Below are 22,500 nucleotides of genomic sequence, written 5' to 3' on the forward strand. Positions count from 1 at the left end.
CATACATTTTCAAAAGTAACCGTTGAAAGTTAAAACAGCTATTTATATATAACAAAGCGGATGAGGGGACTGGAACCTAGATTAAGCAAATACTTAACAGTAAAATATATAATAATAATGATAATAATAAAAACAGAAAAGATAAATAAAGCATCAGCTTTTCACTTCCGACGTTGACGTTGAAAGCTGGCTCAAGTTCTTGAATAAAGAAGGTCTCTTTTATTTTACAATGATAGTCTGTTTTGCCCTTTGCTAAAATATCAAAATGATCCCAAGAACTTGAGCCAGCTTTCAACGTCAACGTCGGAAGTGAAAAGCTGATGCTTTGTTAATCTTTTCTGTTTTTATTATTATCATTATTATTATATATTTTAGTGTTAAGTATTTGCTTAATCTAGGTTCCAGTCCCCTCATCCGCTTTGTTATATATAAATAGCTGTTTTAACTTTCAACGGTTACTTTTGAAAATGTATGTAGAGCACATACGAAACGTCAAGTCATAATCAAAATGAAGAAGTTCAATATGTTTATCACTGCTGTTTGTGTCTTATTTTTGACTCTTCCAAGCTGGTGATTAACAGCTAAACAACTGAAGCTGTTGGACATGATCATGAAATAACCACCAGCAGTCTCAATAGCCGTTTGTTGGCAAATTTAATGTGATTTTTTTTTCGACAGATCTCCCATGCACATTTGATCTTGGCCTTTGCACCTGGCACACATTTTCCAACATATCAGTTGATGGACATAATGTCACCACGACTTGGAAAATTCTAGCGGAGCATTCCTGGCAGTTGAATTGGGGAGACGATTACTCATACCTCTCACCAAATGGTACGCTAAATTTTTCAGAAGTAAATTTGATTTGATTATATTATTTTTCCACAAATTTACTGTAGATGTCAGTGGCATGGGTCTAATTTGTGGTTTGAGCATTTTTGACGATTACTCTGCTTGGGGAAGTGTGTTTTCAGGTCGTCTAGGTTGCATATTGTGCCCAGAAATGCATGTGATTGCATTCTAAACTGATTTTTAGAAACGTTATGAAGAGTCCTCTTTAAGGTCATCTACCCGTTTCCAACAGTACTTCTAACAGTAGGTTAATTTTGGGTCATGTTTATTGTACCCGTTAGTGTTGCCTTCAGAAGTTGAATTAGATGTAGCTTTGATAGTGACGTTAAGTTTAGCGCTTTTATTTTTGGAGAAAAATTATGTTGAAGTTGATTACAAGGGAAAGGGGACATTTCGTGGTGTTTACACTGAGGTCATTTGAGGCATGGAAACTAGTGGTAAGTGACTCAGGTGTTTCCTTCGCCTCATTTATGCCTTCTTTTTCTTCAAGGGAAACGGCTTTCTCTTACTAGTAATGATCATTTGGATGCCCATGCAGCCATCATCAGTCCTGTCATCACAAAGCACTCGCCGTTTTGTTCCTTGGTCTTTTTCTACCAACAGGGAAACGAAAGTGCCCTCTTGTCAACATACATACAAACAGGTTTGTTAATACTAGTGTAAATTACATTCCTTATTTTCAGGTCAGTACACTTTTAGATATCATCCACCTAAATTTCGTGCGACATTTCCTTTTAGTATGTACTCACTCAGTGATCTTGGTGTTTCAAGCAATCTGATTGGTTCACTATCTCTGAGTAATTGAGCATTATTCACTCGGCGAAAACTCGCCAGCATTTCTGAATCTGAAATATTGAGAATAGAAGATGATGCTATGCTACAGAATACAAAGAGGGCCACAAACTTTGGCCTGGAAGTTTTCAAAGGCAACAGAAGTGTTCATACTTTTGCCGACCGGTGTTTGATTTCGTTTTTCCCGATAATTATTGTTGAAAATTAAACAATCTTCACACCAACAATTTGTTTCACTCGGAGTAATACACTGATAGGCTGGTCGCCCAGTAAAACGAATTTGTTACTGAAATCGATGAATTAAAAAAATGTTTAAGAAAGTTCCACATCGCTGCAAGGAAACAAGACGGGTTCAACAAACCAACGCTTACTTCAATTAGACCCGCCATTTCATGTGGATCCTTTACCAGCTGCACTTTCCATTTCCATTTCAAATGAACCTCTAAAACTTTGATCGAACGGTGAAAATGCTTTAAAAAACAGACTTTCGATTTAGATTGCTGATTTAAACGGTGTTAAATGACCATTTCGCTGTTTGTGACGAGGATATTAACGAAGGTTATTTAGATTTGCCATGTTTCAAGCTTCTGTGAACACTTTTGCGCATGCACTTTTTGCGCATGCTTTGTACTATTCACCGAGATTGAAAATACTAATTGTTAAATGTTTTACAAAATTCAGCATTACCAACTCTCGCGGGACTGATATCTTTAAAAGGGAAAATCCATGCACAGGAAAATGCAGCTAAAGATTTTAGGTTATTGTAATTAAGAACATTACTGTTTAATAAACGAACAGGAGTGCTTTATCGGGTTTTAAAACACGCAGGTAAATTAAGGCAGGGGTAAACAATGATTTAATCAAAACGTGATGGGGGGTGCTCTAACTCGGAGCACTTAAGCATTAGAAAGATTTGCCAGACGCATACATGCGTGGTTTCTGTCAATTTGGTATGTTCCAATTATGCTCATGTTGTCACGTGACTGCACGCGGCCAGAAAACAATAAAATGTCTTTAGACAAAAATGGCAACACTTTTTGTTGCGAGTTATTGCACCGGACTGGTTTAGGACAATGTGTAATGCAAGCTTCTACAAAACTGTGCTTGGCCGTTTTTGAATTCTTTACTGTTTTTGAAAATAAAAGGTTTTTTCAACTAGACCCAGTCCCCCAAGGCAGTTTTATCCCATCTTAAGTCCTTCGCTTTTAAATATCTAACAAAGGCCAATCGCAGAAGTGATATATTAATCGGCCTTAACATTATGCAACCCGTAAAACATTTGATAACACAAGAAAAAGTGTTGCCGTTTCAAAAACAAGCTTTTTAAACAGATGGAGGTCACGTAACCTAATTTGCATAATAAGAAAAAAAGAAATTGACTTAAACTAAAAATGTAAGCAGCTGACAAAGTTTTATGTGTCTACATCTTAAGCTGTAAGAGATAGACCACCCCCTCACTTTTGAAGTGAGCAAATTAAGGCAAATTGAGACCCATGCCCTAATTTACCTGAGCATGAGGTGAAGCCGTGTGAGTTTATTGAACCGGCTTCAAAAACACGCCTCAATAAAGCGTGTCTCTCTGGAGTCTGAAGAAAGGTTTAAATTGTGAGAACATTAGCATACAAGAAAGGCATTCTTTTCCTTATTGGTATGCTTTGTATAAAGAATCTCTAATTGCGAGGTCATGAGTTCAAAGTTCATTTAAGCCTGAAGGTTTCAGCTCAATAAGGTGCAGCAATGAATCAATAAACAAGTATCGATCTTTTATAAAATCTTACTTGTCCTATGACATAGGTGTTTGGGGCCAAGCTGCTTGTACAAATTTGGAAAAAAAATTGGTTCTGCAAAAACGTGCCGTTCGTTTGATTCATTCCAAATCCTTTAAATCCTGTACCTTTGTTTACAGTGTGATGCGCATTACCGTGGCCACTTAACAAAGTTTTTTTAACAAACTGTCCGCCAATCAGGGTGTGTGAATTTGATGGACGTTCACGGCTTCTTCAAAGTTCGCACAGTTGTAAGTTGAACACCGTTGCATGGGTTGTTGAGTTGACGTATTTACACGTAGTTGTCAAATGCAAACATCTGTTAGGTGGCCACGGTAAGGCGCGTTGCACCGTAAATTATCGAATGTTCTTCTTCTTAATCTTCTTTATTTTAAAACAATCTGCCAAATTATGCACGATGTATTTAATAATGAAACGCCTCCAAATGTCTCCAACTTATGTACTTACTCTTCAAAAATACATCATAAATACGATTTTCCCGCGGCTGGCAATTTTCATCTTAAGCATTCGAGGACGGACTATTTGAAAAACTCCTTTTCACGTATCGGATACGATATGGAATAGCATTCCCGACAGTAATGGTGCTCTTTCTAAATTAATTAAAGAATATCCTACAGAATCAGCTACTGGATACTCTGGTACAAGAGAGTACTTATGTTGCCGTTCATCCTTTATTTGAAATATTTTGTAGATATTAAATTTAAAAATTTTGTAATATATGTACTTCCGGTCATTTTAATCTAATGTGTTGATGTTTATGTATGTAGTCTCTTTATTGTTTCTCAACCCCACTTATTTTTATCTTTTATTTTGCCTACCAGCCTCGATTAGCTCTGTTATTTTGCGGGTAAGGATCAATGGAAAATGTACGAAAGGTCACTGTATAATAACTAAGCTAAACTAAGCAATTTAACAGTAAAAACCTCTCTGTGTACTCTCAAATTGCTCTGAACTTGGAGTGCGTCTTAAAGCCTACTCTTTTTTGCGCAAGAAAATATAATTTCGCTAATTTCCCCAATAAATTACCAAGCAAAAAAAAAAACAAACAAGCAATTGTTATGACAAACATGTTGGCCAGTGACTTTCTGTGATGATGTTGTCGATGTTGTCTGTGTTTTCTGTTTTGTCTCCTTTTACCTCCCAAACCGGATGCAGTTGAGATGGCGTCCACGAAAAATCCAAAACTTTATATGTTCTAAAGTCTTGTGGAACATAGCCGAGAGAAATAAAGTCAAATTCTATTTTTACGTACAGCAAGACCATTTAAATAACGTGCTAAAATAGACTTAAAATGGCTCCTCTCCCACTTCAAACAATACTTTCCCAAATCAAACCGACTGCATGAGATTTTCTTTCGGAATACTATATATCAATAAGCCACATGTCGGTGGCCTAAATACGGTGGAGCCCCGGGTCAAACTAAAACTTCCCTATCTGTCACTTTGGAGATCCCATTATTCCCTTTGTGCTTTTAATGTTTTAGGAACATATCCTAAAGTTAAGCAAAAACTTATCTGGAGAGGCAAGCAAGGTGAAAAAGAAAGAACTTGGGTAAAGGTGCAAATCGCTCTTCCAGCAGATCTTGATGAGTACAGAGTTTTATTACATGGCAAAGTTAACAAGTCGTTGTATAATCACAGTGCAAACTACCTGTCCATTGACAACCTCGAACTATTGGGATGTTCAAAACGTAAGTGACTTTCAACAGTTCTTGATGGGACTAAAATTGTAAAGAGACAAATAATGATGACTTTCAGGAAGAGGACAGTTATAATGATGATAATGAAGGAAAAGCAACTTCAGGATACTTGTTTCACCCGATGTGTCAGTTTGAAGTACAATGTATTATTTCTTGGGATCATAACGGCCCAGAAATTCCTCAAAAAGACATCCTAATAGTGACAGGAGACAACTGCATTAATTTGCAACATAATGCCAATCATTCTCACTGTTTAAGGTAGCTCTCTCATGCATGATGTAAATCGCTTGAAACTACAAAAAAATGGGTAATTTGTTTTCACTCTCTTACATATCACCTCGGGAAATAGGAAAAAAGACCTGATACAGGCAAAACAACTTAAGCGTTCCTCTGACGAGCGGATTAATGAGTTCATTATTGCAAATTTTATTTCAGTAATCATTTCAATCTGTTCGTCGGATGAATAATGCAAAATTCAAATCAAGCCACAGTTCAAAACTCAAATTTTAATTGGAATATTGCACAGGTTTACTGATTTGCATAATATGTCATAATCTGTCAAACAACAGCCTTTTAACTTTAGCAACATTATCTTTCTGTAATCTTACCAGTATTCTGAAACTTGAGACACTATGTTTTCGAATTCCAAAGATTGGACAGAGAAATGAATTTAAAAAGAAAGGCAAATAACAGCGTTGTTATGACCTTGGCAAATTATGCAAATTGGTACACCTGTCACATTCTCACGCCAACCTGGCACCGGAAGCGAGCAATAATCCAATCAAAACTCGAGTTTTGCACTGACGCTTGATTTGAATTTTGCATTATTCATCCGAAGACCAGATTATTGAGATGATTCCTGAAATCAAATTTGCAATAATGAACTTATTAATCCGACCGTCAGAGGAACGCTTGAGTAGTTTTGACTGTATTTTCATTTTTTTAACTCAAATAGATAAACGCCCTTCTAAACATAAGGGATATTACATGGCTGTGTGTGGCGTAGCGGACAGGTCATACATATTATCAGTATAAGAAGTAGCCTGTTCCAGGCTCTCAGATAGTCGAGAAAACAAAAAGAACTGCGTGTGAAAAGCGAGTGGGGGCTTGGGTCGAGGCGAGGCGGGAGAGCCTGTAAGCATCTCTTTAAATTCTTCATTCCGCCCACTTTGCAAATAACCTTTCGCATGTCAAAATGTCAATGTCAAAGTGTTGAAAATGGGCGGCATTGTGTGGTCCCACGCGAGTTCAAGCGCGATTCTTTTATTGTTGTTCAGAGGTGGTGCGTTAATTCTCACTTATGCGAGTACGTTAGCCAGAATTTAAGGCACTTTTAGGAAAATAACTTTACGCGAACGAAGGCATTGTCAAAGCAACCGGGAAACGAGTGTCAAGGAAATCACCGATGGGAGATTTAGCAAATTCGACCAAAAGACACGACCAGTTCGAAAGCTGCGAGTTCCAGACGCTCTGTTGACTTTTTCAAGGAAAACAGAAACCCGACCATTGAAGTTTCTGGCCTAGATGATAAGATGGTCTCATCAATAAACTTCAGCTCTGATGCAACAGGACAACCGATAATGAATGTGAAAGATTGATATTTCATGTGGATGGGTTCAATTGCATTTGCAGTATACAGACACGCGCACGTAGCCATCGCCTTCGCTTCCTGAAATCGCTTGATCTTTTAAAGCTTTAAGACATACAACGGAAATACAAGCCTGTTTTCGGCAAATTTTTGCGCTCTTTCAAAGTGGTTTTTTCTTTTTGCTCTCATTTTTTCGACGGCGATGAAGGCAGAAATGTAATTGACCCTAGCTGGTGAATTCGAATACGCGGCCAAGTATTTGCATAAGAAAGAATAACAAAATATTGTATTTTTCTCGTTCGTCAGAGGTTTCAGAGAGCGCCGTTGAATGCTAACAATTGTGGCGTGCATGGGACATAATAATTGTGTCAAATGCGAACTATATACACTATATATCGTACCCGGTGATGCTATATTGTAAGCGTTGTGGAGAGATGTCCTATCACAAATAGGACATAATAATTGTGAAAATTTATGCTTTTACCAAAACCAGGTGGAAGCATTGCAAACGGATCGTTTTTTCGACTTATTAAAGTCGAATTGACACAACTTTTGCTCGAATCTGAGGGCTTGTACGTTTGGGAATACTTTAAGACACTCGGCGACAGAATTGACCTCTTTCGTGCGTGCTCCGCGCGTGAATCAAAAAGATTACGAAAGTGTTGATGTAAACTGTCAAAATTGACCAATCAGAGGGTATACCAGGAGCTGGTATACCGGAATAAAGAATTTAAAGAGATGCTTACAGGCTCTCCCGCCTCGCCTCGACCCAAGCCCCCACTCGCTTTTCACACGCAGTTCTTTTTGTTTTCTCGACTATCTGAGAGCCTGGAACAGGCTATATAAGAAGATAAAATTCGTACCTACAAGCAAGCATGTAATAATGTTCTAACTCGTATGTAAAAATCAAACAGTGAAACTCTGACCTGTTTGCAAGAGGTGCATTTTACATGGTAACCATAGCAAAGGGGATATTTTTCGTTTGAACATATGAAATGTTCTTCCGAAAAATTCTTTGATGTTTACAGAAGAAATAGGTTTTACTTGTTGGTGCATCTGAAGTCTATAATTTGAATTGTATACTTCATGTTATCGTCAGACTTGTAGCAAGACTATTCATTACCTCTGCCTTAAGGGCCCACAGACGGATTTTTCGCGCGTTGCTAAGGAGGTGAAATGTTACTTCCGGTAACTGACGTCATCATATCATGAGCTAACAAAAGAACCCACTCACAAGCAAGAGTCACCACACAAACTGTTGTTTCCATCGAAGGTTTTTCCTCGCCCTTCCTCGCGCTCGTTTTCAGATCAACTGCGCATGCGTAAACGAAATGACTTCCGGTTTGAGAAAAAGCCTAATTTCCGGCGGTTTTGAATTGAGTTAATTTTTTTTTTTACATGGCACATTTCACCCCCAAATACAGAATATAGCTAAGCATTGATTTTTTAAAATCATCTTTTTTGAAAAAGTTATGGGTATTTCAGTATCGTTTATGTCTTTAAAAAGAACGTTTTTCAAAATAAAAAGAAACTCATACTTGGCTGGATGCAAAAACTAATACAAACAAGACGATCTAGGATCGTAAGTCGGGCTGTGGCCACACGTGTGCTGCTAAGGATCATGAGCGTTGAGTAGTAGTTTTAAAAGAAGATGTGTAATACATAGAAAGATGTGCATGTCTCAAAGAAAGATCACGAAATTTGTAATCACACTGGCAAAAACAACATGCACTTCGTCATGAAAACATTGCTGACTTGATGTCCGATCTCACCCATAGATCACTTGCTTGTAAAGCGCATTTGAATATGCCAATAGAAAATGCGCTATCTAAATTCATTACCATTACTACCATCAACTTCACCAATATCAAGACTCTTGGGTAAATCTGCGCTTGTGAGCTCAGGTGACGATATAATTTGTTTCCTTGGTCAGCAATGCAACATAACGTTTGGGATTTCCAATAACTACAAGACTTTGCTGTTGTGTAACACTTTGCATAAAGCCCTACAGCACAGCATTGTTTACAAGTGCAGTTGCATTGTTCTCTAACACTGTTCTCTGCAGTTATTTCATATGTACTAATATGCAGCCCTCTGAGTTCAGAGTTATATAACTCCTGAGTTCATAATTGTCACCAAGTGAGTGTATAGCCTGGAAATACTGTACTAAGTCCTGAATGGATGGTACTTCTAATTGTACACATGTACCTTGGGGATGGCTTCTACCATATTCATCTCTTGCATGAGAATCAAAAATCTTATAACTCCCATTATCAGTATGATAGATACTAACACCAATACATCCTATTGTCAGAATAAATGAAGAATAATTTTGTGACAAGAGCGATTCAAATGCATTGTCTATAGGTATACTGATATCCCTCTATTATTGAATCACTGTTATGTAGATTACCTGTGTTGCTTTCACTATAATTAAGGTGGTAATTGTTCTCAGACATAGCAATCAATATTATTCATCGGAGGCTCAGGATTTGTTTCTATGTCATTACATAGATTTCAGCACAGCATCGTCTATGATCACCATGCATTCTTGTACAAACTCATTGGTCCATTTCTTCAGATTTACGCGTTTTCGTGTTCCAGTGTATTTTCCAAAGCAAGTAAACGTACTGTTTGACGAAATTTTCGTCGAATGGAAGCTGGCTTTTTCCTCACTTTTTCAAACGAACGGAGACTGGCAATTATTCGCCTTCTTTTCATTTGACTACTCAGCCTGCAACTGATGTAACCATGAAGTTTTGACGGCAAAGGAGTGATCTTAAGAATCTTTTTCCACACAAATACCCTCCGTTTTCTGCTTTTCTGCGACAGACGTTTCAGCTTCTTCACAGGAATCCTACTTGGTTCGCGATCACGACATCTCGACACATGGCATTCACGTACAACACGGTTATGATTCCAATAAACAAATTTAGCATAACGAGATCTCAATTCCTCTCTATATTTTAATTTCACTACGCCATCATGTTGATGATGTACAAATGGCTGCATTGCCTTCCCTAATACATCACATTTTCCCAGGACATTCAACATGTTGGTAACGCAATCGTATACAACACGCGAACGTACATGATTAAACTGAAAACTAATGCAGTACAAGGAGAAATTGATAGAAGTGATAATCTCCTTGATACATTGTACAAAATATATGAAATAATGATCATGACAGTCATAAAATTAAAGAAGTTACTTGCATCTTCGCTTCGATAAGTGACGGCTTTCTTGTTGTTGTTGTTGTCCTCCGTGCCATTATGTTGATTATCAAATATCAGAAATATCAGCGTCAAAATTTCGGGTAAATTTTCTTAATGTACTTCTGTCATTGCTAGTCATAGTTTGCACATATTTTGTACTCAATGACTGCTCAACTGATCTCTTTAGAACTTGTAAGAGCTTGATAGCAACATTTGAGATATTTTCCAAGCAAGAGTTCGCGGAACAACGACTTTCGAAATGGACGCTCATTTTCGTGTTTTGATGTGGGTCTACCACGAACAGTCTGTAAGTGGTTTGAGCGTATTGGACCTAACACCGTAACTCGCTTCTGCCATTCCTGTAATCATTCATGTATGCCTACCATCGCAGAGAATCACTTCTAAGGTTATCGAAGAGAAATGAAAATGAAGCGAAATGAACATTGAGCCTTCACTACATATCTGCGGTATTGCCCATTGCACGTGACGGACATTTGCGAAGAAATACACTGGTAAACCTAGAGTCGGTCGCCCGACTAATTATCAAACCATCGATTAAATACCCAAATTGCGTAGCACTGAGACAAATTTAGAGTTTTCTTTTATTGGGCACGTGACCATGGGCGTGGTATGATGACGTCATATTTAGGGTCATTGGGTTACAAAAGTTGAAAACTGACCAAAATAATGCCAAATTCTCTCAAATTACTTAACCATTACATCCTTAGCCACGCACCCCAAAAATACGTCAGTGGGCCCTTAAGCCAGAAGTTAATGGGTTAGTAACTCCTACATCCACTCAAAAACTATGTCCCCTTTAATTGTCCACAGAGCTCAGTTGTACAACCCCATTAAAGCCACAGAATACAGCAAAAATATTATTGTAATCGCATTTTTCTTAATTGGAAAAGGAAGCATGCACTTGACAAAAATGTTTGTTTTTTTCTTTTTTTTTTCAGGAGATCATCGCATATCTAACAGTGTATTCAGTGGTCACTTTCAGGAAGCAATAACTTACATATCCAAGACCGGCCAAAGCAGGCAGACTTCTATTGCTATTGAGCGCTGCAAAATTGTTAACTCTGATGTAGCAATTTTTATCGATATAAGGGACAGTGATTTTACTCTTGCTCACAATCTCATTTCTGAAAACTATGAGCTTGCTTTTGCAGCCACTTTGCGTGTGAGTCAGGGCACAGTTTCGTCAAAAGGTTTGATCTACCGCAACACTATTTCTGGAAATAATAAAGGGATCATGGTAAAACAAGAAGAAAGATCAAAAGATGATCCTGTCTTTCTCTACATCCTGGAAAACTCGTTTGAAAATAATAATTATTTTTATTATCATTGGAGTCAATTCCAAGGTGGTGTCCTTAAACTCTTGAACATACCATGTTGGATTAAGAACAACGTTTTCTTCAATAACTCTGGTTTTATAGTCATCGAATCTACCTTTCAAGGCCCTATTTCGAAAGGCCAGCAATGTGAGATGAACACTTTTTATCTCAATCGAGGACCGGGAAAGTCCTCTGGAACTTGCGCTGTTTTGTCAGATGGGCAAATGAGTTACCATAGGAACAACTTTAAAAACCCTTCTTTCCTTTACGAATTTTGTGCAACCAATGCTACTGACAAGACACATGCAGAAATGAACTGGTGGGGTGTAGACCAAGAGTCTGAGGTGGCGTTGCGGATTCACGACAGAGAGGACTTTCACCATTTGTCCACTGTTATACACAAGCCTTTCCAAAAGCTGCCTCCAAAGGGGATTTTATCACGTACGTATTTTAGTTTAGAATACTCCACACAAGTTTTCAATGCAGAGTCTTATGGGTTAACTCAAAGGTGATTGGCAAGAGAAACAAAATAGCTTAGGGGCAATAGCATGGGCTTCCGGAAGAGTTATTTTTTGGGTCTATTTGATATAAGGTATATACATTGTATCAAATCAACACTTTGTTGATCTCAGTTTATGTTGAAAATCTCAGCTTATGTCAAATTTGACATGAATATTTAAAGAGCTGGGATGTGACAAGGTAATTATCCCACAATTTTAATCTTCATTTAAGTGGACTATATCGCGAATGGGGCACATATTTCCTTCTGGTCCGTTTCCTTGCCCACTGCAACATTGTTCTGCAGCATTTACTTATTGTCTCTCTTTTCATTATCTGTTATAATTTCTTGCTAAGTTTATTCTTAACAATTTTTTTCTTCTAATTATGTGCAAATGCATTGAAAATGCATAACATTAAGAAGAAATTAATTTGAATAAGTGGTTTCTTTTAAACAACTCTAGTTGACCAAAAGAGATCTTAGGGTTCTTTTAATTGGCATTATTCCAAAACAAAAATGTAAAGGTCTTCTTCTAAAGACCACCCCTGGGATAGTTTTGATGTTATTGGAGTACAAAGGAAGTTTTCACCATGGTCTCCTGCCAAAATTATAGAGAAATACTTCCTCACTTGCAAAGAAAAAAAGTCCTTTTATTTCGTTTATTCTTATACAAGACTGGGGTTAATCGGAAAGCACCCTTAGATTGCGATTACGGGGACTCTTTTTTTGTCTCTTCAGCTGTTTAGAATTACTAAAAACAATATGTGGAAAGTATTATTCACTTTTGTTGTATGTCCAGTTGAATGATACTTATGGTTAACGTTTTGGAGTGCATTAATTGTTAGGATAGTGAAAGTCGAGAAATGTTCATGCTCTTGACTCTCAGTTATTTAGGCAATACTCAGCCATGGCTTTTCTTCTTCTTCTTTTGTTTGCACATATACTACACAGCAAACAAAAAATTCATTTGTATGACGAAGGTTAATATATAAAAGCCATATACATTTGTACTGTGGAGAGAATTAAGTTAAGATGCTGATCATCGCAATTGTTAATTAACGTTACTTCAGCAGTAAGGAAAGGAAAGCCTGAAAAATTCAGACTTGAACAGAAGTCGAACCCTGACCTCTGCACCGGTATCACAGACGTCAGGGAGCAGAAAAAACGAACAGAAAAAACATACCTCTCTGTGCTCTTCCCTAAACACGTGTCTCTAACCCATTGGCACGACCTCTCAGCAACCACTTCACTGGCATCCCTCGTAAACTTCCCATGCAACCTCTTCTCCCGAAAACAGACCAAGTTCCTCCTCTTTCACGCAATCACACACACTGATCAATCCCCTCCTGCCACCCTTCCAATTCATGTAAAACCTCACTGCACTTCCCTTCTTGTGGAACGTCCCAAATGTAACATCGTCTTCATATCCATCGTCCTCAGTTCCCAATCACTCCAATCCAAAATCCTTGCACTGAACCTCATCAAAAATATGCCCCATGCATTTATCGTCGTAATGAAATTCCTGCCTTACATCGTCAACCTCGCCACCAGTTTCATCCTTCTCAAATGCCCCTCCTCGACCTTCGCCTATTGCAAAAGGTCCACATCCTCCGACACACCCAATTGCTTATATACCCGTTTTCGTCAACTTCACTACCACCTGACTATCCGGAAACAAAATTCCTTCAAAACAAACCTTCACCCCCTGCTTCAACCCCAAGACAACACTTGTTCAGCATGTGAAAAAAACAGCTCAGTATTGATCAAGCCCTCTAGCTCCATAAACAGCAAATCAATGATCAACCTCAGATCCTCCTCAAGCTTGTACCGATGATCTCTCTTTTCAACAATATTATGAGAGGAATCATCATGAGAAAAAAACAGCAGTGGGGACAATGAGTCCTCCTTGAATATTCCACGTTAAATCCCCACTTCACCCAACACTTCCCTGTCGGCAAACACCTTTTTTTCAACCGAGCCTCCCTTAACATCGTCTTGCCTTTAAACAACTGATCATTTGTGGCTCACAACCTCATCTCCTCATCCCTTGCCAAATCCTGCTTCCATTTCAAGATGCTCTTCTCGATCCCTCTTTGAAACCTGGGTTTCATCTCTAAATTGTTACCTTTCTTCTTCCCCGTCAGCCCCAACCTGCCCACAGCTACATACGACTCAGTATACAAAAGCCTGTTTATGTTTAACACAGAGATCCCATCCTTCACAAGATTATGCATTGACTCTTCCACATAATTCACCTCTCTATTCCCCTTCTCCTATCCTACGCCATCAAACCAGGAGCCTCAACCCAGTCCTCACTACCGAAGACTGCTCTCAATTTCTGAAGTACCTCCTTTTACTCATTTCTCGACACTCTAAGACCATAATTATCCATCGATGCCACCCATCGTCCCTTATCATCCTGTCCTCCAGCCCTCTCCTTGCCCTCAAAACCAAAACAGTCCAGCTTATCCAGAATCACTTGACCTGTCGATACCTTGAACACAATGTCCTCCTTCTTCCCATCTCCACCTTCAGCAACCTCGAAATATACCTCACCCTCAGATGTGTATCCTTCATCCACAGCGTCTTACTCTGAAACAACACCATGCATACCCGACTCACATTCCCCAAATTCCTCATCATCACTTTCTCCAAACAACACATTCCACTCAGCATCGATGATCACCATCGTCTCCTGATTTGGACCATCCTCCTTGCGGATCTAATTCCTTACCATCTTCTAAATCTCACCCCCCTCCATCGTAGTCAACAGATTATTCAGCTTGATGCACTCCAACTGTGAGATGAAAGTTGGTTCTTTCCTCACACTCAAGCCTTTCTTGCAATTGTCCCTCAAAGCCTTCACTTTCTTGATATATCTTCCCGTCTTCTTCCCACCACTCCTGACAAAACATTCCCACAAAACACTTTCCTCTCCTCATGCGTCCACTTACACTTATTCTTCCCTCTCTTCCCAGCCTTTCCCAATCCCAAAATCAACCTTATTACCTTTTCCTTGTCAACCTTCACAGCCGTTGGTCCCTCCCTCCCCGCCACAATCAAACGTTTCAATACCACAGCCCTGATGCCGCAATGTAGGTTTTGAAGAAAACTCTTTCCTTGTCAGTGGGGTTGTCAGCGGCCCCAGGCTCGTCCTTCGGGACCTAGCCTCTTCTTACAGCACTTCCTCATGCTGAAAAACTCTTGAGAAACGCTGTAAAGCTATTCAGCCGTAACTCGCCTTAAGCTTCACTATTAAATCTCTCGGTCATACGTTCGTTTCTAGTTAGGGATATCCACCGGCACGACTAGAATGAGTTTGCTCACCAGCTGATAATGATAATGAAATAATAGTATACTGATGATGATAATGATGATGATATAAGGAATTATTACAAACCGTAGACTGAACATAGGAAACTTACTATATGACGTAATATTTATAAGAAAAAAACTACTTTTAATCTGTTATATAGGTGGATGCCCACCCGGCTGGATGAATCAGGATTCAATTTGTGCAGTCTTAAGAGGTGGAAGCGAAACGTTCAAGGAAGCAAGAGATTACTGCGAGGTACGTCTTTGTCGCCGTTGTCAATATTATGAAAGCTCCGCAATGAAAAGCAAACAAATCAATGGGGGAGGGGGTCCTTGTTCCCTTGTTGCCTTTAAATAGTTGCTTGTGTTCCCTTGTTAATTCTCCAAATTACCATCAAACTTGTTCCCTGCTCTTTGAGCCCGAAAAATCGGTCAAAATTGTTTTTATTCCCTTGTTCCCTAGAATATTTTGACATTGTTCCCCTGCTCTCCACTTCAAATTAGCCCTGTTCCCTTGATCCCCAAAATTCCTGGGAGGGCCTCATTAGCATGAATGCACCAACAACCATGACCAATCATCATAATGTATAGAGCGTTTTCACATGACGCCATGGCGGGCATGTTGGTTTTCCAAAACAAAGAAATGGCGGCCATGATGATGTACCAAACTAATCCTCAGGGAACTGAACTCTATTTTTATGCAAATACTTTCTTTTGTTTCAGTAATAAAACATGGCTGCTGGTCGCGTGAGTGAAAACGTTCCATCATACTGCATGAGTCTGACCACTAACACTTATTCACCAATGGCGAAGTGAATATCGGTGAATAAAAACCGTGACGAAGGCGAGGATTATATTCACCGATATTCACAGAAACTGAGGTGAATAATTGTTTTAGTATAATTACATAGGTGATTATTCGTCTGTCACCTCGACAAAACGGCTTGCGGTCATTTTAAAAAAAACCGCTTTGGTGATTATCGCGTCATAGCCACCTCAACTGCAACCAACCTGCACAGAGATTTTTAATAATCACCTATGTAATTATACTAAAAGCCATTACTGGCAGAATGAAAAAACGTAGCTAGTCGCAAGAAGGTTCTCCGAACAACCAAACAAGGAACAATCATTTGACACATCTCTGTCAATATTGATTTTGTTTTAGTACTATGGAGGTCATATTGCATCAACCACAGATCCAGCAGATTTGAAAATTGTCTATGCAAGAATGGAACCATCAAGTATTTATGGCAGTCCAGCAGTACCAATATGGGTGACAAACGGGGAAGCCAGCGTATGTATTTTTGCCTCAAAATTGAAGAGAAATTTATCCTTCCCTCAATCCATCCATACAACCTCTCATACATCCAGGCTCATGTCTGCATGTAATGGGTCAATAATATTTTGGAATTGCCTCAACACCTTTCAGTTCTAAATTTTGTTCTAGTGAACCTGTTACAGTTTAAATTTAAGTTTAGGCTATTTTCAATTTAACCTAGGTTGATTTTTTTAAATCAAGGCCCAATTTTTTCAACCTATTGCAGGTTATTTTGAACTATTAAAAAAAGGGTTTTCCCTTTTTTGGGGATGTGATAAAAAAATGGGGCCTATTTTAGGGGGGATAAAAAAGAAAGTAATGAAACTAAATTCCTCTTCCATCTTTCCCTTGCCTTCGGTTCTTCTACCATTTACCGCCTCTCCCTTTCATTCACTTCTACCGTACTGTCCCTTACATTACTACCACAACATTCCATTCCGCCCCAAAGATTCGAACCCTCTCACCTTAGGACGTCAGAGATCCTCCTCGAAATTAACTGCTAAGCTATCAAATTAGAAACTGAAATCCGTTGGATATTATTTCAACCATTTTGCACATGCGTTAACAACATAAATTGATACTTCATCTCAGCCTCAGTTATATGGCCACCGAGGGCATTTAATGAAGAAGTTTTGTTTGCAAGAAGTGGGCTGTTGATTCTGAAGGACAAATCGTCAAATATTGTACGAAGTTCATTTACGTCGCCATGCAAAATAAACCACGAACAAGGCATCATTTCTAATCATAATGTCAAACCGATTTTCTTTGTCATGTGCAAATAGATCTAATTGATTTTCGTAAAGTAACCTGTAACTGTTCTAAGGAGCATACAGTGTGACTGGCTTTCTTCCTGTTGAAAATCATTACTCAAAGTATTGGTGGCTATTTTCTCTCAGATATAAGAAAACATCAGATCTTGATAGAACACTAGAACGTCGATTCTCGATGGTGCGACTTCGGTCGAAGTTTTAATCTGACAAAGGAAAGTAATTTGTGAGGGAAGTGATGACGGACTTTTTCCACAAGCACAACGTTCGCATTGCGCAAAAAGGATGGTGGCACGGGCAAAGATAAACCTTTGCAGGTTTATAAAGAAAAGAACTTGTCACCAAAAACAGGTTCTAAAACTCTTGGGGATATTCCAAAATGAGATTTTTTTGCACACATAAACCGAGCATTTCTATGGAAAGAATTCAACTAAAAAAGGTACTGTTGTTATCAGCGCAAAAAACACAGTACACATTGCGTATTATCGCAACTGTTGTCCAAACAGAAATGAGAAGACTACCTTTTGAGCTGAGAAATATAATTTTTCACAGTCTGAGAAACATGGAAGTCATAATTATTTTATTCATTTATTTATTTATTTATTTATTTATTTATTTAGAAAAGATATGGAAATTTCCATGTTCCTTTGACCTCAGCTGAATGAAAGAACATGGAAATTTCCATGTTCCTCTGAAGTGATGCAGCTAGATAAAAGAACACATGGAAACTTCCATCTCAACTAGGTAAAAGAACCTGCACCTTTCCCTGTACCTTTAATTTGAGCGACGTCCCTTCGATTTCATATATATGAAAGAGAAGGGTCTTCAGTTTGGCTGAAAGGAATTGCAAATGAAACCTATCAGTGCTCCACTGAACAGCCTGACATTATATAACAAAAGCCATTTTTGGAATATCAAGTATTCAGCTTGATACTGAAGCAGTGAGGACAAAAACAAAAGAAACACGTTAAAATGGATGCGAAAAATATTTGCATATCATCCACTTTCCTTTGTCTTTGTTCTCTAAACCTCTTTTTCAAGCTGAATTTTAATATGTATAAACCTATTTAATAGTAAATGTTAATTTCATCTCTTCCAACAGAAGGTGGACACAAAAGAATGTGAAACATTTCTTATAGCCAAAAAATCATGCCGGTGTCAAAAAGGTTGATTTCCGGCATGTTCTATGCATTTGACCTATTAAAAGCTTAGCTTGTACTAAAACTCTAATTTCTAATGTTGATAAAAAAAAAAAATTAAAAATATCTGACAGACCTGAACTAATTTCTGAGAAACCTGCATTAAGAATTAAAAACAAAGTTTACGGTAAGATTCTTCCAACGCAAGCTATGGCACACTGAGGAAGTAGATCATCGCGTGCGGACATGCAGATTTCCGTGTTTCGTCATGATCGACGCAGCCTTCACTTCCAGGAGTATCGTTTGAAAACCGCTATAGCACCGTTTTCGCTTCAGCGTTGTAAAACCAAAAACAAAGACACTAGAAAGTTACGACGTTCTGCAGGAAATAATCGGGAGTCCTCTTTGCCAAACACAGATCGAAGTAACTCAAAACTTTGTTTACTGGCCATGAAAACGCAAAACAGACAGAAATATGAGGACTAGTGACTTTCTTGTAATCGCTTCAAGTTTTGTATCTGATTGGCTGAGAAGTTCTTATAACGACCGATCTTAAATGGCTCCCGCAGGTATTTGTACGTCTTATTGCAATTGCTGAGCTTGTTTAATTTGTACGTTTTATTGTTGGTCGTTTTATTTAACATCTACTGGAAGAATACAATCCCTTGATAGAGTATTGGTCCAAATTGTCCAGTTTGGATAAGCCCCATGGTCTCTACTCGGTCCAGACTCCTCCAGGTCCCTTTCGCGTACTTTAACTCAAAGCGCTAGGTTCCAGCTACTTTTACTCGCCCAATCACTGGTATTTTTTAACCTTCCATATTTAGTTTAACTCAAAGTGCTCGTTTCCAACTTCTTTTACTATACCTGCATGCCTTCCTTCAATGCCTCAAGAGGATTACAAACCATGGATACTACGGCTGCCACTTCACTAGGACTCCTGTATCGACCAGCATACACTTCATACGAACATTTAAGCAAAAATTGTATCCATCTCACTAAATTCCAACTCGGTCGTATGCAGGATCTGTCTGAGAACCACTTTCGGGTGAGTGGAGCTTCCTCTACTTAGCACAAATCCTTATAAGGTTTTGCTCATTCCCAACAAATCGGTGCAACTGCAAACTCTTTTTGCCACCGTGTTAAAATATCAACCTTCTGAAGTAACGTCAATACGAAATCGTACTAGAAATATTGTGCATGATATCGCCTCTTTTTCCTAGCTTTATTGCGTCCACATACCGGCGGTAACGCATTATGTAGATAATGTTTTTGGAAAACACTCATCCGATGCAATTTATCACCCATCCAAAAAAAGCACACAAAACAATCCCAAATTTTGGTAAAACTGGTGATTCCAATTTTCTGTCACTCAATTCAGCGTGGAACGTCTCGATCCTACATTTAGATGAAGGGAACATCCATATGCCCCTTTCTTTCGCATGTTGTCTGAAAAAGGGAACATGGAAATTTCGATATTCTTTTACACTTTAAGGTGGGCAGACAACGAGGAGTCATATTGCAGGGACATGTTGCAGCGACATGTTCCACAGACAAAATCATGGTGTGTAGTATACACTAAAGCGACATGCATTAGGGTCGTGTAGCAGGGACATGTAGCAGCGCCAAAATGACAACATTTACACGCACATGAAAATGCTGCGGGTACATATTTCAGGGATATGTTGCAGCGACATGTCCCTGCAACACGACCCCTCGTGTCTGCCCACCTTAATAGATAAAAGGAACATGGAAATTTCTGCGTTCTATATACACATTATACCTGCTAGGAACGTGGAAATTTCCATGTTCTTTTGCATTTCATGTGGGAAAGGAATATGGAAATTTCCATGTACCGTTTACATGTTATGCCCGAAAGGACCGTGGAAATTTCAATGTTCTTTTACATTTTATGTGGGGAAAGGACATGGAAATTTCCATTTTCCGTAATTTCCATGTTTAGATGTTGTGCGTGAAAGGAATGTAGAAATTTCCATGTTCTTTGACATTTTAATGTGAAAAAGGGACATGGAAATTTCCAAGTTACTTCGTATTCTGCGAAGTCGCAACGGACTGGACTCAAAATCGACCCAAATCAGTTTGGATTTCTGAAGGGAACTTCAACAACGTATTGTTTACTTGACATGATTCACACCTGGCTTACGTATCTCGACCCACCTGGACGACATCTCCGCCTTTGCTTTCTTGACTTCTCTAAAGCTTTCTATCGTATTGGGTACAACGTACTAATAGAAAAGCTTTTGGACTTAAGCGTTTGCACATCTTTAATACCGTGGATTATAAGCTTTCTGTCTAACCGCCGACAACGCGTTAAGTTAGCTGGCTCGATTTCTGATTAGCTCCCGATAAATGCCGGAGTTCCCCAGGGAACAAAACTTGGACCGATATTGTTTTTGGTAATGATCAACAACTTGAGTATCTCAGATCCCGAATCCTGTACTTGGAAGTATGTTGATGATGTATCGTTGATCGAAGGGCTTGTAAGGAACAGCAATTCAACCATCTAAACCAGTCTCAATACCGTCGTCTCTTGGAGCTCCAGTAACTGGTTGAAACTCAACGCTTAAAAGTGCAAAGAAATGCGGAATTGCTTCCTAAAGGATCCCCTAGAATTCCCTCATTTGAAGATCGACGATCAACAATTAGAGCTTATAATTTCACATAATGTACTTGGTCTGGTGATTCAGAATAATCTAAAATGGAATAATTACATTGAATCTATTGTCACCAAGGCCTCTATCTATCTTCACTATCAAACGAGAGGCGCTAGCAAATATATATTACCAAAATGGGGGACAGAAAGATTGCGTCGTAGTTTTTTTCCCAAGTACTAGCTTAGCTTTTAACAATCATTAGATTTTTAGATTATGTATATACCCATATTTTAACTTGTATACCGGTAAGAATAAATCTATTTGTAATTTTATTATAAAACCTATTGTAACCCAGTCCCTCTTTGATCTATTTTATGTAAATGTTTTAGTTGTACAATTGTAACCACATTGTAATTCAGATAACCGCGATGATGGTGGAATTAAACTTCTATTATTATTATTATTATTATTATTATTATTATTATTAGTTATTTATTTATTTATTTTTTTTTTATTATTATTATTTTTATTGTTATTATTAATCTACGGCTATATTTACCATTTTTATTTACTTTCTCTCAAGTTTACTCCCTTCAAAAGCTAACGAATGGCTTGATAATAAACCATTCCTCTTCCCAGAGTGGAACGCATAGCAACAAATTACCTCTAGTTAGCCAGTTGAAGTAAAAGTCTGGCAAACAATTTTATAGCTGATTTTTTGTGTTTAGTTTCTGTAGGAAATTGGCATGGTAATCAATAAAATGAGTAAAGGGGCCCGTTTTAGAATATCCCCAGTGATGTTAGGACGTGTTTAAACCACTTGTATCATTATCTTGGAGAAAAAGCTTTTAAAGAAAACATAATCTTTCACAGAACCATTGCCAAAATGCCGTATGGGGTGGTTTTCGGAATTTCTCGGAGAAAAGAAATCAAAAGGCCTCAGATAAGTTGACAAGTCATGGTCTTCATTGAGGATACCAACGTCACAAGAAGTGGTTTACAGAATCAGTTCTCAAAATTAGCGGTTTATCGATCGTGCCAGAGGACCAGAAAGTTTACTGGGTGACCAGTTTTGGTAAAATGAAAAGCCTGGTTGCTTGAGGAAAAACAACGGACAATCAAACCGCAAAAGGAAATTTACTAGCACCTGACTCACTTGTCGGGTTTCTATTGTCAACTTGCGTGCACAGTAGCGTGAAGTTAACTACTACTACTAATTAATTTGCCCAGCTGAGCATTTTCCCATGTTTCGAGTACCTGTGGCTTTTTGCAATACATTGTCAGATAGCAAAATGCACTCCATTACTAAATCCAGGCTTCCACACACAAAAAAAAAACAAACAAAAGAAAAAAATCACGGGCGCACACCTAAAAAAACTATGGTGTATTCAAGCGCGATCTCCATGCATGTGATTGCATCTTAACACAGAGTCTAATTAATCGCAAGGGGTTTCCTAGTGAGTAAACAACGATTTATCAGGGCAACCTAATTCACGGGTTTTGTTGCCTCAGGCTTTTGAATTAGGTACTATCTGATTTTTTTTTAATTTCGAGCGCTGGAGAAGGGTCCTCAAGTA

At 38.4% G+C, this 22,500-nt stretch overlaps 1 protein-coding gene across 1 annotated transcript in view; it reads left to right on the plus strand.

Annotated features, from left to right (window-relative positions):
• LOC138010136 (uncharacterized) overlaps positions 1-22,500 on the plus strand; it is a 128,425-nt gene that overhangs the window by 48,716 nt on the left and 57,209 nt on the right. The window contains exons 8-13 of the mRNA XM_068857084.1: positions 679-834; positions 1,343-1,495; positions 4,915-5,121; positions 10,893-11,711; positions 15,246-15,340; positions 16,250-16,378. Of these exons, the coding sequence (XP_068713185.1) occupies positions 679-834; positions 1,343-1,495; positions 4,915-5,121; positions 10,893-11,711; positions 15,246-15,340; positions 16,250-16,378 (1,559 nt within the window). The remainder of the gene's footprint in view (positions 1-678; positions 835-1,342; positions 1,496-4,914; positions 5,122-10,892; positions 11,712-15,245; positions 15,341-16,249; positions 16,379-22,500) is intronic.

Source organism: Montipora foliosa, chromosome 7 (genome assembly GCF_036669935.1).
Source record: "Montipora foliosa isolate CH-2021 chromosome 7, ASM3666993v2, whole genome shotgun sequence".
Classification (NCBI taxonomy): Eukaryota; Metazoa; Cnidaria; class Anthozoa; order Scleractinia; family Acroporidae; genus Montipora; species Montipora foliosa.